Source organism: Adiantum capillus-veneris, chromosome 27 (assembly GCF_014529385.1).
Source record: "Adiantum capillus-veneris isolate H3 chromosome 27, ASM1452938v2, whole genome shotgun sequence".
Classification (NCBI taxonomy): domain Eukaryota; kingdom Viridiplantae; phylum Streptophyta; class Polypodiopsida; order Polypodiales; family Pteridaceae; genus Adiantum; species Adiantum capillus-veneris.
In genome coordinates this window covers 127,031,139-127,050,979 of record NC_140957.1, presented here as the reverse complement: position 1 = coordinate 127,050,979, position 19,841 = coordinate 127,031,139, and the positions used below count along the sequence as shown (strand labels likewise).

Genomic DNA, 19,841 nt, shown 5'->3' with positions numbered 1-19,841 from the left:
TCTTAGAATTCACTTTAAGAAAGGGGGTTGAATGCCTCTGGAATAGCCTCACATCAACAAGTGTTTCAGGAGAGAGAAACGATTGAGCACATGGGTATCACCACAACTGGTAGTGCGACTATTAGCTTGCGGCAATGTTTAAGCGTATCAGCGCAGGTATGTTTTCAAGAATTGCCGCGTTGATTGCCGCGTGTATACTCACACTGATAGCCGTGCTTATACCCTCCACTAAATTTTTTTTAAAAAAAGTATCCAAGGATCTCAGATGATTCAAGTCCTCATATATGAAGACTTTGCATCATCCAAAGATCCTTGGATATGTTTTATACATATAAATATCACATTTATTTATTATTAAAGATTTAACAATATCATACAATTTTTGAAACACAAGAAACTTAAAAATAATTTATTGACAAAATTATTATTATTGATTGGGAGTTCGCAAAATGTATACAAGGCCTTTTGGCCCGGGCATCCAAAAAGAAAGTGAAATATTTACAAGGGCTCTTGGTCGGACGTTCAAAATGTGAGGGGATTATGTTGTACAAGGTCTCTTGGCCGGGTGTCCAAAATGTGAGGGGATTGTGTTAGTAAGTTAGTAACCCTCATCGTCAACCTGGCCGTCCTCGTCATCCTTGCCACCTTGACCGCCCTTGTCATCCTCTCCCTCGTTAGCGCCACATATTTGAGTCTACACAAATAACAAAGCAAACCACATAATTAGTAAGCATTAAATTAAGAAAAAATAATAATTAATTAATTAGGTTGACTTCGTACTTGCGTAGTGGTCAAAGTGTTGATGAGAGCGTCGAACTATGCTTGATTGATGTGGCCTTGCTGGAGCATCCACAGGAAGGTAATGTATTCATCGTTGCATTTCCAATACTTCACCACCTCCCTTGACACTCGATGTCCTATGATGTTTGCCTGCATATTAAGAATTATTTATATTAATTTATATCAAGATCATGGTTTTAAAAAAACTAAAAACGTTACTTACCACTTTGTCCTTCTAAACATCCTTTTTGCCAGAACCCCAACTATGAGCTTGTTGTCCTACCCTTGCTTGCCGTTGTTGAGGATGGTCGACTCCAGTGTCCCTCTCGTGGAGAGAAAACTCCCACTCTGCATCATGCATATTGGCACCCCTTTTTTGGATATTGGGTTGTTGGCGTTGTTTTTTAGTGGCCTTGCGAACGGTGGACCGTTTATTACAAAGGAAGGTCTTGATAAAACCTTCCAGCCACTGCGTGGTAAAAGACTATCCCTAGGGATTAGGAAACCGCAGCCGCATTGTATCAACAATATGCTGCAGGTACTGAGGATCTTGTTGATCTATAGTCAATGAAGAATTTAGAATAGGTAGAGTGGATCAAGCTCTTCAAGTGATTGTGGAAGCGCTTGCCATTTTTTGTGATAAGGTTGGGGGCGCCGTCTCGATGACACCTATAGTATAGGCCATCATCATCGGCATCTAGAACATCCACACAGAACTGCACCCCAGATCTGGCAAGTCAAGGGACAATCCTCCCCCACTCCTCCAAAGCAAGCATCGAAGCAAGAGCCTCCCCCCAATCCTCGTCTCCACTAGCTGTCAAAGGACTCTTATCGGCCCCCAGAGCCACCCAAACTATGTCGTTCACTTTTCCCTAAAGAAGATCGATGATCACGAGGGCTAGGATGGCTTGATGGTCGAAGCGGGGATGGTTGATGCGACGAAATCGTAGAAGAGGGTGCGGAGGGAAATGGCGAAGTAAATGTAGTAGCGGGGACTGAGGGATAGGGTGATGGAAATGTAGTGGGGGGTGCCGAAGGAAAGGGTGAAGGAAAGGTAGGGGGCCGGGGCCTGCAAGGGCATGGACGAGTGTGAGGGGGAAATCCCATACTGGGACAACTGATGTGGTGTATATGAAGAGAAGATCCCTTGTGAAGCTCATTCATACTCTTGCCACATGCGCAAGAATGAGGCTATCTCGGGAATTATAGGGACCAAATGAGGAGGAGGACAAGGAGGGGAGTGGTCATAGGGATTGGAGCCCCCATAAGAATTCCTAGAAGAGGAACCCACGGTTGTCCTAAAAGAGCAAAAGAAGTCTTCGTCTTGCCCGGCCATGTCCAACTAAAAAGAGAGAAAAAACAAATCAAATACAACCTAAACATAATAAATGGGTAGCCCATTGCATGCAAATAGACATGCCAAAACCCCTCTAATAGAGGTGTCACACTCATGCCATTTGGCCCCTCTATTAGAGAGGTTTTGGGCAGCCCATTGCATGAAAATAGACATGCCAAAACCCCTCTAATAGAGGGGCCAAACGACATGAGTTTAGCCCCTCTATATCCCCTCATGTCATTTGGCCCCTCTATTAGAGGGGTTTTGGCATGCCTATTTGCATGCAATGGGAAACCCAAAATAAGAAGGGCCAAACTCATGCCGTTTTGGCATGAGTTTGGCCCCTCTAGTAGAGAGGCCTATTTGCATGCAATGGGTTACCCAAACGGGCTGCCCATTGCATGCAAATAGGAATGCCAAAACCCCTCTAATAGAGGGGCCAAACAACATGATTTTAGCCCTTCTATTAGAGGGGCTTTGGCATGACTATTTGCATGCTATGGATTGCCCATTTGGGGATCCCATTGCATGAAAACTGACATGCCAAAACCCCTCTAATAGAAGGGACAAACTCATGCCAAAACGCCCCTCTATTAGAGGGCTTTTGGCATGTCGTTTTGCATGCAATGGGCTCTCCAAACGGGCAGCCCATTGTATGCAAATAGTCATCCCAAAACCCCTCTATTAGAGGGGTTTTGCCCCTCTATTAGAGGGACCAAACCGGTAGCCCAAAACCCCTCTAATAGAGGGGCTAAACCCATGCCATTTTAGGTATGAGTTTGGCCCCTCTAATAGAGGGGTTATGGGCAGTTTATTTGACCCTACCCAAAATGGCATGAGTTGGCCCCTCTATTAGAGGGGTTTTGGCATGTCAATTTGCTTGCAATGGGCTCCCCAAACTGGCTGCCCATTGCATGCAAATAGGCATGCCAAAACCCCTCTAATAGAGGGGCCAAACGACATGCCGTTTGCTAGGGATTTTAGACATTGAAGGGGGGAGGCAAAATAGGGCCAAAAAACCTTGAGCATGGGGGACAACCCATGGGCTCACATGAGCCTTTACCTCAACCAATGAGGGCAATAAACTTAAGGGTTTTGGGCTAGGGTCAAATAGACTGCTCATAACCCCTCTAATAGAGGGGTCAAACTCATACCTAAAATGTCATGAGTTTAGACCCTCTATTAGATGGGTTTTGGACTACCGGATTGGTCCCTCTATTAGAGGGGTTTGGCCCCATCTGTTATAGAGTTTTTGGCATGAAAATAGGCATGCAATGGTCTCCCCAAACGGGCTGCCCATTGCATGCAAATAGGCATGCAATAGGCTGCCAAACCCATGCAAAAAAAGCCCATTGCATGCAAGTAGGCATGCCAAAACCTTTCTAACACCGGGACCAAACCCATGCCTTTTCTAATAGAGGGACAAAACCCATGCCAAAACGCATGGGTTTGGTCCCTCTATTAGAGAGGTTTTGGCATGCCTATTTGTATGTAATGGGTTGCACAAACGGGCTGTCCATTGCATGAAAATAAGCATGAGAACCCCTCAAAATAGAGGGGCCATGCATCAAAATAGGCATGCCAAAACCCCTCTAATAGAGGGGCCAAATGGCATGAGTTTAGCCCCTCTATTAGAGAGGTTTTGGCATGTCTATTTGCATGCAATGGACAGCCCATATGCATGCAAATAAGCATGCCAAAATCTCAATAGAATCCAAAAAATCATAAGCATGGGGGACAACCCATGGGCTCACGTGAGCCTTTAACTCAACAATAAGCGCAAATAGACATTAATTTTAAATCAAAATGCATGCCAAGAAAAAGAAAATAATTAGTGCACTTACATCGGAAATGTGTTGCACTCGTTTTATTTTGTGTGTCTCCTTGCCACCAACACTCCTCTGCCACTCTCTTGCCGCCAAAAAAAGAGTTGCCGCCGCCACCACCGCTCCTTAGTCACTCTCTTGCCATCAACATTTGCTTGCATCCTCCGTGTGTGTGTGTGTATGTGTGTGTGTGTGTGTGTGTGTGTGTGTGAGAGAGAGAGAGAGAGAGAGAGAGAGAGAGAGAGAGAGAGAGAGAGAGAGAGAGAGAGTTCTAAAAAGAGAAGAAGAACAGAAAAAACACAAAGACAAGGATGGATATTTTTGCAGTGGGTTAGGGTAAAAAAAGCCGCCAGCCCGCTAACTTTTTTATATATTTTTAAATGATTTTTTTCCGCGCTCTATGATGCACTATTTGTTGTGATTATACCCTACTCTTTCTCATCCTGGCATGGCTGTCATGCACGACGAAGACGTCAATCTCTTATAGTGACTGTAATTAATGATCGACCTTGCAGACTATCTTAATTTGCAATACAAGTGACATGCTATGCTTGACATGTTGTCACTGCTAGGCAACCTTGCCTACCTGCATCAACTATGATTGTAAGTAGCTGAATTTTTTTCGGAAATAAACTACCTTGTTTTTGTGAAACATGTTAAAAAGCGCTAGAGAAACTTGCTTTAATCCTATCAAGCATCTCAATCTTGGAGCCCATATTGCCCGATTTGAGGGGAAATTGTCGTCTAGTAATGAGATGCGGAGCCATGCTCCTTAAAGTGGGAGCTTGTATGTCGTAGTATAACCTGTGGCTCTACCATATTGGCTTGTAGCCTTGGCAAAAAAAAAATTGATGCCAATATCGACCCTTTGATCTGAATAGTGCCAACTGGAAGAATACTAGCTTCTTGGCTTAAAGTTTTTGTGTATGAGCGGCCTTTAAAAACTCTTTGAAGAAAAAAATTTTAACTTTGCTAAAGAGAAAATCCCACCTTCATTGCTTGCAAGCGTTGAAGAGCACCTCCGATCAAGAAATGTAATCTGTGTAGTTTTGTGTGTACTGTTTGAATGTTTTTCCAACTCCAATTGTCGATTATGTCGAAAACCGATAATTATAGCCCTTTGAGCAATTTCTCAAAAGCATTGTAATTACAAAAATTACTGAAATATGGGTTTTGTCCGCCCTTGGCCTTGATTTGTTTTACCATGTTGTGCCAAGATTTGCTTGCGTGGGGTGAGGAGAAGAAGGTGTGGGGGAAGGGAGCGGGTTGCTGTGGGCCTTTGCACCGTTGGATAGACTGGAAATTATTACTCAAAGTGGACAACAAATGCAAAATGGACACACTCTGAAAAAAAATGATGGCCGGCAGTGAGCTCATGGAGAAGATGCTCACCCCATCGGCTAGAAGCCGAGATGACGCTTGGTGTAGTAGCAAATTTTGCCATTCTCCTCATCCTGAACACACTGTTCTTTACCCTGCTTCAAACGGTGCAGGTCAACTCCCTTTATTCCTTGGCTTCTTTTCCACAATTTTGCATGCTCATGCAATTCATGCATACAACATAAGGCCCATGCCCCTCCTTTCCCAAAAATACTCCCCTACCACCCTGTATATAGGCTCTATCTAGCCTAGTACAGATCCCCAATCCACATCTAAGCCTTCCAAGCCCTTGGCCTAGGTCCGTGACCCCCTGGGTTGCCCTTGGCCTTACACATATAAGTGCTAAATATGAATGTGACATTTCCATCACTGGTAGTGCATGAATGAATGGGTAAATATGTATATGTTCGTTTTTGTGTGGCTGTGTGCGCACGGGCTATTGAGCTATATATATATATCCCCTATGTCCTCTCTATATGTATACATCTGGTGTGAGTATTGTACACACTTTGGGATTGCAATCTCTGTGTATCATTTATTTCTTCTTCTCTTTCTTTGGCTTTTCAACATGGTATCAAAGCACAGTTGCTGTTTCTAAACAAAAAGAAGGAGCTTTTGACCTCTTGTAGCTTCATGCAACATGCATGTAGGAAAATTTTGCAATTTAAAAAACATAGAATTGACAGAACTCTCTATTTAAAACACTAATTTCAACATTTGAAGAGTTGTTCTTAAGGTTTTGAGACATTCTAAAGCTTGTCGTCATGACAAATTCATCAAATTCTACATCAATAGTAATCTTCTTCAAATTGGTAACTATTTTCTATATGTTTGAAACAACACGACAAAGATTAAGAGCTATATGTTTCCAAATTATAAGACATCGAATTTCTTTTTGTAGAGATATTAAGCAATGTAGCCCTAATAGGTGAGATCAATAAGTGATAATAATTTCTTATATTCTTTTTATGCTAGTAAGTAATATTAGCATTTAGTAATATTATGCTTTGTGCTCTAAATCTCCTCTTAATATTGTGAAGTATATAAGCAGGTTATGTAAATATAATAAATGGCATAATTGAGATCTAGAGCGACCTAGTTATACATGGTATTAATGGTGTTCTATATAAGCATTACGTAGGTCATGAGGCGCAACTGCAATAAATGATATGTTAGCAAAGTGCTTAATTCGTCATGCCAAATGTGATGCTTATGAAATATTAACATAGTGATACTCATAAACTTGTTCATCACTTGCTTTCTTGCTCATCCCCTTTTGTGAATGGAATAGAAGGTTAGACTTACCTTTTTGGTGTAGAGAGGTGTCTGGCAGCTAGCTAGGCATTGTTGTTGCAAGTATAGAGGATGATGAAGTCGGGCAAGATGGCATGGTCATCATAAAGCACGAGCTCATCGTAGTTAAGATGTAGATTTGTCGATTTAAGAAGCAAGAGATAAGATTTGTTGATTTAAACAATACGACTCATTAGGAAAAATATAAACCCCCAAAGGGCCTTGTAAGAGAAACCAATCAGATTTTAGTCAACAAGAAATTTACGATAAAAACCAATAAGACCGAGCAAGAAAGCCAAAATTCATGAACGTTTTGCAAAAAAAGCCAATCTCTAATTGTAGAAACCTTTTTACACTTCACAACGAAAACTACGTTGCCAAGGTGTCAAATTTCATTTTGAAAAAGAAACTTTTCTTTGGATTTGCATGAAAATGATGTTCTTGCAATTTGATAAAAGAAAAATGTAAATGGTTTTTAAATTCTTCGTGCAATTTACTAAAACAAAATCTCATCAAAGAGGGCAATCACACAATCTTGATGATTAGTGAAAATTCTATTAATCATGTGATTGAAAGTAGCAAATGCATTTGTGCGAGCGACATGTATAATAATAAATTCATAGTAAGACTTTGAATGATGTAGTTCTACAAATGTCAACTTCATGCATTCTTATTTGATGATGACCAAACTTTAATTCAATCTTACTAAAAACAATAGGATCCTTGTGCTTATTAAGCAAATTATCAATACAAGGAATGAGACCTTTATTTTTTATAGTCACCTTGTTTAAATCACAATAGTCTATGTACAATTTATAGGCCTTATTTTTTCTTTATAAGAACAAGATGCGAAATTTCAAAATTTAAACCTTTTTCCTACTTTTTGTGTTCCGTTATATCGTGTGCTTTGAAATGCATCTTCTACTTTATATGTACATGAAGAAGTCCTCAGTTCTAGTTTATTAACAAGCTGCTAGGCCATTTTTGTAGGTGTTTCTAGAAGAAAGCCTATGTGCAACAATTTTGTTTTTACCATTGCTATTAGTTACACTTGATGCAATTATATATTGATTGTTTAGAGAAATAACTACACACGACTAACCTATGCAGTGTATCCCTAACTAAAATATACTCCTAGGTGCATGTTCTAGACATAAAAATGAGTCCTATTATGCTTACAAAATTTTACCCCAATCATGATAAAGAAATTGAAGGGAATTACTACTTTGTGAGCTTACTATGGATCACTCAATACCAAATGTGTGAATGTCTGCATTAATGTTGACCAAATTCACACAACTTGAAGAAGGAGAAGCTCAAACCCACACAACAAAGTACGATAACATTAACTTGTATGAAATCATGTACAAAGATAAGTAATTAGCCCGAGGGTGATGGACATATGGTTTATATTATATGCTGAGGGAAAAAAACCTCCTAGAGAGGGAAAAAAGTGCCCCAGCATTAATCCTAAGGGTGTTCATGCATGTGATTATCAAAAAACGGAACTAGAAAAGTAAGTGTGATTGATGATTTAGCACACAAAAGAGACACCATTGCCCTTCACGAGGCTTGACTACGATGATGAGGAGGAAATCAAGTGATCCACAAGCTTATGAGTATCACTATGCTAATAGAGACTTAGTGTAGTGAATAGATATATTAAGCATCGTAGCCCTCATAGGTGAGATCAGTAAGTGATAATAATATGATACTATAATCTTTTTATGCTAATAAGCAGTATTAGTATTTAGTGATATTATGCTTTGTGCTCTAAATATTGTGGTGTATGTGGCCGGACGGCCTTGGTGTGAACCTACCCTCATGTAGATGCCAAGATAATTAGTTGGTTGTAATCTCTCTAGCTATCAATATAAGGAGCTGCCTATCACTCATGAAGGCAAGCTGAGTTTGGTCCCCTATTCCTTGTACACCACAATATTGTGAATTTATACAAGCAGGTTACGTAAATATGATAAATGGTGTAATTGAGAGCGGCCTAGTTATACACGGTAATTAGCAATGTGCAAGTCATGATGCACAAATGCGATAAATGATAATAATAGCAAAGTGCTTAATTGGTCATGCCAAATGTGATGCTGATGATCTATTAACAAAGTGATACTCATAAACTTGTGGAGCACTTGCTTTCCTGCTCATCATCCTTTTTTGTGAACGGAATCAAAGGTCAGACTTACTTTTCTGGTGTAGAGAGGTGTCTTATAGCAGCTAGCTATAAGGCACTTTTGTTGCAAGTGTAGAGGATGATGAAGTCAGGCAAGATGGCACGATCGTCGTAAAGCACGAGCTCATCGTAGTTGAGATGCACACCCGGATCGCCCTGTACTGAGTCATATCCAGGAGGAGGCTTCTCTAGGTGTTGCATATTATGGGTGGAGTGATAGGGCCGCCCGGCCAAAACCCTGCAAGCCATCATAACCTTATCCAATTTGCCTTTCACCCTGTTTTTTGTGCCCATCATATTGCCAAAGGAGCAAAAGTAGCTTAGCAGGCTGGGCCTGGATCTTGCAGGTGAAGCAGAGCATTGCACATAGGCACTTGCCTTGCTAGAAACGGACGAGCAATAAATGGCTCTCCCAAAGCGTTGGAATTTCTTCACTTTGCACTTGCTAAGCTTGAAGCCTTTTTGCAGGATGCGGCACAAGCCGCAATCAATGTGGGTGCACACTGAGCACTCACGATCATGATGAGCGTTCCTGGGGGGACGTGCAGGCAGCGCCAGCCGGCACTTGACGGTGGTACCGTGGTAGCGCCGCAGCTCGTTTCCATCGTGCAGAACCTTGTTACGCAGCTCCTTCTCCTCCAAATTATTCTGAGACGTTACAGGCGCTCTGCTTATAGTCAGCAGATATTGCTGCTTGATCTCCTCACGATACTCCTCATACGCCTTTCTTCTCCTTCCGGGATTGTACACCTTGAAGATGCGTGCCACATCGTACAGCTTGCTGCCGGCAGACTCCCCCCAGGCCGCCCGGAAGCGGTCGGCGACAAGCTGCCAGGTGCCGTCCTCATTCGATTTCAGGATTTCCGTTACTGTACAACAGCAGAAAACATGCTTGTCATTTACTACTAAATAATTAGCTACAGAAAGTTCAACTAATTACCGTATACATCACAATTAGCATGCAGATCATTCAGTATGCATGGTATCATTAGCTTCTGTGCAATTATAGTTACACCATACTTGGATGCTGCTCCGCATAATGCTGCTCAAGATCGTCGGCGGAGGCAAGCTTCTCGCCACATTGCGAGCAGGAGCGCACGGGCGAGGCGAATTTGGGATCGCGTGTGCTGGAGACGCGGGTGTGTGCGGGCGAGTCCCACTGGTGGCGATGCAGGGAATCGGTGGAGCTAAAGGATCGGCCGCAGTCGTTGCAAGCCACGCCCGATTCAGCGGCACGCGGCTCCAGTTGCAGAGAGTCGAGGACGGAAGAGGAGGAATCGAGCTTAATGTTTGGGATGATGATGTTAATGTTGTACTGCAGCTTGGGGTCTGCAGGTGGATAGGGAGGACGTGTGGCCGGCGGAGGATGGCTATCTTTGCAGTGCTGCCGCATGGCATGTTGGCTGCGGAAGAAGCGGTTACAGGAGGGGTGCAAGCAAGATACGCGACTCGACATCGCTCAACGAAATGCAGTATGTGCACTGTTCAGTGCTCTGCAAGCTCGATCTCAATCCTGGACTCCTAAATATACTCTAAGAGCCTTGCCTGCCGGTCTCGCCACGCAAAGACCCAGCGCTACAGGATCATTTCTTTAGTTTAAGTCCACAAACGCCACGCAAAGGACCAACGCTACAGGATCAAAGCTACTTGCAGGTAGGGCCTTAAGAAGCATCAAAGCTACAGGATCAAAGCCACTTGGAAGAAGGATGGCTATTTTATTCTGGTTTAGAACTTGTACCTCAACATAAACACTTTTACCACTTTTGAGTGCAAAATGGTGGAGCTTACTAACTCAAATACTGCATACACAATGCAGTACGTTTTCAATTAAAATGTGTCACCATGTAAAACATGCCCTCAGCTTTTGAGTTATGGTTCGAATGCCTTGAAGTTTGTAGAGCTTAGTGCTTGGTATGCTATGGAGCACTTTGTTGCTTGCTGCTATGTGAACAAGGCCTTAGTAGTGGCTCCCATGAGCAAATGGGCTAGGGTTATGTGAGAACTTGGGTTTGGTCAACAAGGGCATGTGGGGACTATGAATAATGTTATATGTATACATGGGAAAACCTGTGGTACCCTTTATACTCACTCACCCACTCACTCACCCTCTCTCTCTCTCTCTCTCTCTCTCTCTCTCTCTCTCTCTCTCTCTTTGTGGTCTGTGAAAAAACATTCATAATTTGTACTGTGTGTGAGTGTGTTCTACTTAAGTCTTGGTGGAAAGCGTACGAATAGAGCATCTTTACTATTCTACTCTAAAGAAGTTTCATCTGTGAGCAAAGGAGTTGGTCCATTTATTTTTTCTTTCTCTCACTTCCAAGGAAAAGTTTTTTTCTTTATAATGTTATATGTATACATGGGAAAACCTGTGGTACCCTTTATACTCACTCACCCTCTCTCTCTCTCTCTCTCTCTCTCTCTCTCTCTCTCTCTTTGTGGTCTGTGAAAAAACATTCATAATTTGTACTGTGTGTGAGTGTGTTCTACTTAAGTCTTGGTGGAAAGCGTACGAATAGAGCATCTTTACTATTCTACTCTAAAGAAGTTTCATCTTTGAGCAAAGGAGTCGGTCCATTTATTTTTTCTTTCTCTCACTTCCAAGGAAAAGTTTTTTTCTTTAGTGGTATTCCTCTCTCTCATACCATGACTTCATTTCAAGACTAAGAAAAATATAGATGTTTGGGATTGATGCTTGACACAGAAACTAATTTTCCCCCCTCCTCTCTCCATCTCTCTCTCTCTCCCTTTGAGGGTTTTGAAAAATACTTCCAAAACCATAGTAGATCCATGCATTTTGGAATGAGATTATCGTTCAAGGACTCCTCGCACACCTTAATGCATAAGCAATCTTGAGATTTATGGTTGTTTTTTTCCACAACGTGAGCAACCTTTACTTTTAACAACCTTTACTTTTAACAACCTTTTTGACCTTGTGAGTCTTTACTCTTCCTCTAAAATTGAATCGACTGCATCTTCAAGTGGAGGGATGGGATCTTTCTCTTTGAGCACAATGACAATGTTATCAAGGCTAGTTGGTAGGGTTTTAAGAAGGATGTTTATTTTAGAACTTGTACCTCGATATAAACGGGATGGATTGAGATACTCTTAAGTTTGTTGACAAAACTAGCAACATCATCTTGATTTTGCATAGTGAGACCATCTCAAGACCATAAAGCTAAATTTTAAGGCTCATCTTGGAGTGACCCTTGAGCACCAAATAGATGCTCTATGGCTTGCCAAGCATGAAGAGCGGATGTAACATCATCAATATGGTGGATGAAATCATCTTTGAGGGCCATGTTGATGATTCCAAGTGCTTGCTCATCTTTAACTTGTTGTTGAGCATTAACAAAATCAACCATTAGTAGGCTACTTAAGGACCTCTCTTGTTAAGCAAGAAAAGAGAAACCAAATGCTCTGATACCAGTGTAATGGAAATGGACTATAAACTTTAAGAATAGCGGAATTAAGAGAATTATGGAGAATATTTTTGTGAAACTACTCACTATAACATATGCGCGGTATTATCGCCCGCATTACCGCACAAAAACAAATAAACTTGTAATATGAAATTTCCCGTAAGCGGAAAAGCGTGTGGCAAAGATTGCGGTAATGGTCTAGCGGTAAAGTTTGCAGTAATGGATGTGGCTAAATTCCCGCAGGTATTACCGCGTGTATTATTGCAACCATATCCGCGCTCATTACCGCCACGCAATTATCGCGAGCATTACCGCGTGCGGGTTTATTATAAAAAAATAGATGACCGTTTGGATGATTCTTTGCAGGACCATCCAAAAGGTCATCTATTTTTTTATTTATTTAAAATATTTTTCAAAATTATTATTATTTACAAGAAATTTAATTACAACAAAATATCAATTGAGCAAACTACAATTGGGCAATACATTGAGCCAAAAAAAATGATTGATAATTTTATTTACATAAGTGGAATTACAATTGGACAATACATTGAGCCAAAAAATGATAGGTAATTGCATTTACATAAAGAGGGCAAAAAAAGCCCGCGTATACAAAATAGAGGATGGTCATGGCCAAAACGCTAACGCATTTGTGCAATTTGCTCATGGGGGAGAGGGCAGCATTTCGCGTGGAACTCCTTGACTGATCTGCAAAACTAGAAAAAGAAACAATTAACACTTTGTTATTTAATATTTGATATAAAAATCAACAATTTGATAATTTAAATAAGATTAAACTTACATGTTGCAGACTTCTGCACGCATTTTTGAACTCCTCTTGAGAGATCATTTGATTTTCAAACAACCAGCACCAAGTTTAATACTCAGTATGGTTCTCTCTATATCTCTGCACATCTCTGGTCAGCGACTCATGGTAATATTATACTGACAAAAAAATAGCAACCAATTAATTAAATGAAAAACATTATGTTTTTTACAATAAAACTAATATTTTTACTTACATATTTGTCTTTCCAAGCCATTTTTCCTCCCGACCCATAATGCGTAGGAGTCTGATGGGATCTGGCCTCAACTTGGCGCGTATACATCCTTGCGCCCGTTGCCTTTTCGTCCTCTTTCTCTTCCATAGCTGTCTCCCACTCCATATCATGGACATTTCCTGGCCGATAGCTGTGCTCAGAAGACTCCATTGTCTTCTTTGCAACTCTCCTCACACTAGATTTTTTGTTCTTGAGAAATGTTTTGACATGCTCTTGCAGCCATTGCCTTGATAATTGTTGCCCCTCAGGGTTGGGGAAACGCATGTGCATTGTCTCTATATATGTGAGGTTGTAGGGATCCTGCTGATCAAATTTGAGAAAAAAATTGATATATGTGGAGTGGATTAATTGGTTGACATGTGTGCGGAATCTCTTGCCCTGCGTTGTCCCGAGATCCACCATACCTCCTCTATGAACCTGGTAGTATAACCCGCGAGCATCTGGTGCAAGTATGTCATGGTCCTCATCTTCTGCTGGAGCAGGGAGCGGCGACTGTGGAGGAGAATCTGTAGTACTCCCCCCCCTCCAAAACAACAACTAGCTCCTCTCCCTCGTCAAGATCAACCGGCGCTAGCACGCGAGCTGCCCTAGCACTGACTGCCAGAAGAGCGCCGACGTGAATCTGGGGCAGAAGGTGGGATAGGTGATGGATGTGTGGACGCCCGTGGCGTTAAACCCTGTGGCATCGCACCCAATGGCGTCGGACCCTAGGGCATCGGACCCTATGAAGGAAAAGATGAACCTGGAGCTGTAGGTGGAAAACTCTGCAGGTACGGAGTGACACCAGTCAGAGTAGAGACCTCAGATAATCCAAATGCTGCTAGCTGCACCGGTGAATAGCGTTGCGTAAGGGTCTGCTGCGAACCTAACCACTCAGCCCAAAGACGCAATGCCCTCTCCACATTTGGATCGGTCATAGGTACGGCAGCGGACCCACCAAGAGCGTCTCGAAACCAGTCAAACCTTGATGATGACTGCTGAGGCGACGGCTATGAATGATAGGCAGAGAGAGCGTCGGGATATGACATCCCATCCGCCATGAACTCCTCAATGCTGTGAAAGCGTGGTGTGGAAGATGAAGACATGGTCTGCATTTGTTGCGACAAAGATTAAACTTGCTAATAAAAATTGGAATATATGATTAAAAATTTACACATTGATTTTTTTCAAACATTGGATTTTTTCAAACATTGGATTTTTTAACATTGGATTCTCTATAGTATCCAATGTTGAAAGAATCCAATGTGGAAAGAATCCAAGGTGTGTCTACAACCTATAAAAGAACCTTGCAAAGCCTTGAGTGCTAATAAGATATTAGTGTGTGTATTGGCTAATAAGAGATTATTGTGCTTATGATTAGTGTGACTGATTGTGCGATCACTTGGACGACCATTGGGACCTAATACGTCACCTACGACTTAATCATGAGGTATGTTTATGTTTTTGTGTTGATTAGTGTTTAATTTAACATAATTAGTGTGTGTAATTGACATGTACACACACTAATTAGTGTGTAATTGACATGAACACACACTAATTAGTGTGTGCATTGGCTTGTGTAATTGACTTGTGCACACACTAATTAGTGTGTGTTCACATACACTAATTAGTGTGTGCATTGGCTTGTGCACACAGTAATTAGTGTGTGTCAACATACACTAATTAGTGTGTGCACAAGTCAATCACACAAGCCAATGCACATACACTAATTAGTGTGTGCATTGGCTTGTGAACACAGTAATTAGTGTGTATTGGCTTGTGCACACAGTAATTAGTGTGCACAAGCCAATGCACACACTAATTAGTGTATGTGCATTGGCTTGTGTGATTGGCTTGTGCACACACTAATTAGTGTGTGCACAAGACAATGCACACACTAATTAGTGTATGTTAATTACACACACTAATTACTGTGTGCACAAGCCAATGCACACACTAATAAGTGTATGTGAACACACACTAATTAGTGTGTGCACAAGCCAATCACACAAGCCAATGCACACACTAATTAGTGTGTGATTAGTGTGTGCATCGGCCAATCACACAATCCAATGCACACACTAATCACACACTAATTAGTGTGTGCATTGGCTTGTGGGATTGGACAATGCACACACTAATTAGTGTGTGATTAATGTGTGCATTGGTCAATGTGATTGGCCAATGCACACACTAATTGGTGTGTGTTAACAAACATTAATTAGTGTGTGCATTGGACAATCCCATTGACCAATGCACACACTAATCACACATTAATTAGTGTGTGCATTGGCCAATCACATTGGTCAATGCACACACTAATCACACATTAAATAGTGTGTGCATTGGCCAATCACAATAGCCAATGCACACACTAATCACACACTAAATAGTGTGTGTTAACACACACTAATTAGTGTGTGCATTGGCCAATCCCATTGACCAATGCACACACTAATTAGTGTGCATTGCCCAATGTGATTGGCCAATGCACACACTAATTAGTGTGTGTGCATTGGACAATGTGATTGGCCATTGCACACACTAATCACACACTAGTTAGTGTGCATTGGAAAATGTGATTAGTGTGTGTTAAGTTTAGGTTTTGCAAGTAAGTGTTAAGTTTAACATGTGCACACACTAATTGGTGTGTCTTTACTTAAACTAATTAGTGTGTGCATTGGAATAATGCACACACTAATTAGTGTGTGCAAAGAACACATTACGTAGTGTATGTAAACTCACTATTAGTGTGTATAATCACGCACTAATTAGTGTGTGCATTAGAGTAATGCACACACTAATTAGTGTGTGTAATCACACATTAATTAGTGTATGCACATACTAATGCATAACTTAAATTAACATATGCATGTGTGTGCATATAATGTGTATTTGCATGCGTGTTAACTTGTGCATGCGTATGTGTATTTGCATGATGTTAACGTATGCATGTGTATGTTTATTTGCATGCATGTTAACTTATGCGTGTGTATTTATACGTGTGTATGAGTGTATGCATGTGTGTGTATGCGTGTGTATGTACGTGTGTGTATGCATGTGTATGAGTGTGTAAAAATCAAGAAACATAACAAGAAAACTTACATGGAATTGAAGAGCTTGTTGAGAGAGGGTAGGAGAGTATAGATGGAAGAGCAGAGATGGTGGAGAGTAGAAGAGTAGGTAGCAATGGTGTAAGAGCTCAAGGTTGTGAGGTTCTTGCTTTCGGCTTCTGTGAAGAAGGCGATGAAATTTGAAATTTAGGGTTTTGAACTTCGCGGGGCACGCAGGTGCCCCTATTTATAAAAAAATTTGAAACATATTTTTACCCGCCTATTACCGCGTGCATTATCGCAACCTTTACCACAGGTACTACCGTGACTATTACCGCCCCGCAATTTCGGCGCAACTAGAGAGAAGGCCATGCACGTTCTGACATTATGACCTTCGATTTTCAAAATCTATTGGTACTATGTTTTTGATGAAATGTATATAAAATGAAATGATTCCTAGTACTTTGAAAATGACATTTCTACTTAGAAGTTTTGATTACCATGCATGTTAATTTTTTTAACTTTTTACTGATATTTTATTAACCTTTTTTTGTAATTTGATTTTAATTAGTGTATATAATTTATTAATGTAGATTGCTTGGGATGATTTTGGCCCGTCCACTGAACCAGATAGATCACAGTGGTTGGCTGAGCGATTACCATGCCCATGCGTGCGGTGCAAATGCGCCATTGCTCGACTTCGACAACTATTCTTGAGTCATGTAGAAGATTATGGACTATGGGACGATCCTCACAAGCATGCACAGATGGAAATAAACGATCCGCGAATTGTAGAGGCTATTGACGTCACCCCTCATTGGCGTGTGGTTGGTGGAGGAGGGGAAAGGAGGGTGGAAGAGCGCAAGCGCCAGGAATCCATTAGAGAGGGAGAAAGAATATCCAAATCAGCCAACTGTTGCTCCCTCTACAAGTGACCACATCCCATCTCCTTACGTGGATGCAGAAGACGACCATTTGCATAGAATGGTTGAGGATCTCCTTGCGCGAGAGGAGGAGCATGAACCAGAGTGTGCATGCAAAGAAGCTTCCGAAAGAACGAGGAGTGAGCTACTTGATTCGGCACACACTGCACTATATGAGAGATTCTCTTACTCCATTTTAAGGGCATCTCTCGAAGTCTTTAACCTTCAAGCGATGTTTGGATGGAGCAATGCTAGTGACGACGAACTTTTGAGGTATGTATACAGATTGTGAAGGATGCTTGTGGAATGCATAAATTAGCTTTTAATGTACTTTCTTCTTGTGATAGGTTGCTAGGAAAGATGCTGTCGGCTGACAATCATGTGCCAGAGAATAGACGAAAAGCACGCGAAGTGGTGACAGGATTAGGGATGGATTATGATCGCATTCATGCTTGCGTGAACGATTGTGTGCTCTTTCGTAATGAGCATGCCGATTGTGACACATATCCATAGTGCGGGGAGCCTAGGTTCAAAGAAGGAATGCAGAGCAGCAGAATTCCACGTATAGTTTTGAGGCATTTTCTACTCATCCCTCACATCCAACACATGTTTAGATCGAAGGGTACGAGCGAGCTTTTGAGTTGGCATGCAAAAAATTGCTCCACAGATGGTATTATGAGAGTGCCAGCTGACTCACCAGCGTGGAAGCACATAGAGGACACATGGCCAGAGTTCAAGGATGAGCCTCGTCACTTGAGGATTGGGTTAGCTAGTGATGGAGTGAATCCATTTTGGGCACCGCTCTACTTCGTGGAGCACTTGGCCTGTGGTGGTTGTGAACTACAATATTACTCCTTGGGAGGCAACAAAAAAGGGAAACATTTTACTATCACTTCTCATTCCAAGAAAGCACAAGGTAAAAAACATGGATGTATATCTACAGCCTTTTATTGAAGAGCTTCAAGATCTATAGAGAGGCATTGATGTCATTGATATTTCATGACCACCACAAGACCTCAAAGCCGTCATCAAGTGCATCCTCATGTGGACCATACATGATTACCTAGGATTTGGAGAGGTATCTGGTAAGTATGCACATGTTAAGTGTACTTTTTGATTTAGGTTTATCATCTCATGTGTAACGTTTGTTTACGTCTTGGCAGGATTGTCAACATCTGGACAAAGTGTGTGTCCAACTTGTGGCCCTTCCCTTGTGACAAAGAGACCTCCTCTTCTTGGGAAGGTGATCTATCCCAACAACCATCACTTCCTGCCTCCTTCACATCGTAGATATGATCCCCCTATCAATGGATTGAAGCCATTCCATTGGAACATGGCTGATTGGGCGAAGCATTGGGAGGAGCATCACGGTACCTCACCCCCTCCCAATGGGTTGCTAAGGGGTATGTCGAGGTACTCTATCTTCTTGTCGCTCCCCTATTGGGCTTCGTTGAAAATTCAGCACTTGTTGGACCCTTTGCATGTGTCCAAAAATGTTGGGAAAGCTATCTGGGATCACATAATTGGCAAGAAGGATTCTTTGGGTGCTAGGGAAGATTTAAGAGCAATGAGACATCTCCCCCCTTCAGCCACGCCCCGCATGGAGGAGCGGAGAAAGATGATTCTCCCAAAAGCACCGTGGATACTGTCAAAGGCAGACCAAGAGCGGACAAAGCAAGTTATGGCATCCATCCGAACTCCAACGGGATATATGCGATCACTCAAAGGTGCTTTCACAAAAACCAAAAAGGGTGGCTCCACTCAATTCTATGGATTGAAATCCCATGATTGGCATAAAATCCTTCAGGTAAGAGTAGAAAAGTTTGTGGTGTCTATGTGTCCTTATATATAAGTTGACATTCACTAAGATGTTTTATTGTTTGTAGTTTGTACTTCCCATAACTATTAGTGGTTATGGAAACACTAAGGTGAAGGCTGCAATATTCAAAGTGGGTGAGATTGTGAGGTAATGGGTTTTTTTTCAAGTACTATATCATGTTGTGCCATGTACAATGGAATTTTTTTTTCATGTACTATATTATTTGTGCCCTGTAGATTTGTGAGCTCCAAGGAGGTAGAAGTGGAAGCCATACCAGTAGCCCATCAGCTAGCAGTAGAGGCAGTGTGTTCTATTGAGGATGCATTCCCACGTACAATCCTTGTTAGCCAAGTACACCTATTGCTTCACCTTGTTGAGGAGATTGCCATTTGTGGGGTGGTTCACTCTAGATGGACGTTCTTCTTGGAGAGATTCTTGAAGACTTTAAAGGATTTTGTTAGATTGAGGTCACAACCGGAGGTATGAAAAATCAATACAATATAGATAGCATTTATACGCTATGGGGTTACTAATAAAAATATGTGGTTTTAATGTTTTCAGGCGAGCATGGCAGAAGGTTGGGTGGTGCAAGAGGCATTTGTGTATGTCTCACAGTATCTCATCACAGTGGATCCATCGTTGCCTCGTCTGTGGAGTGAGGAAGAGGATCCTAGGAAGCACTCAACTATTCCCAGTGGAAAAGGCTCACTCTTGGTCATGGGTAGAGAGTTTCATGCCATAGTCAGCAACTACTGTTTACTCAATGCCACTATCATGACCAAATGGG

The 19,841-nt window shown here is 41.6% G+C and overlaps 1 protein-coding gene across 1 annotated transcript; it reads right to left on the bottom strand.

Moving 5' to 3' along the window:
- Positions 1-408: 408 nt before the first annotated feature.
- Positions 409-10,822, bottom strand: LOC147422728 (uncharacterized). The gene is made up of 8 exons (XM_086502419.1): positions 9,821-10,822; positions 8,860-9,669; positions 6,628-6,655; positions 5,335-5,417; positions 3,961-4,067; positions 898-930; positions 781-816; positions 409-694 (listed from the first exon to the last, which is right to left on the bottom strand). The coding sequence occupies exons 1-8, from the start codon at positions 10,254-10,256 to the stop codon at positions 599-601; spliced, it is 1,629 nt and encodes a 542-aa protein (XP_086358545.1). The 5' UTR covers positions 10,257-10,822; the 3' UTR covers positions 409-598.
- Positions 10,823-19,841: the final 9,019 nt, after the last annotated feature.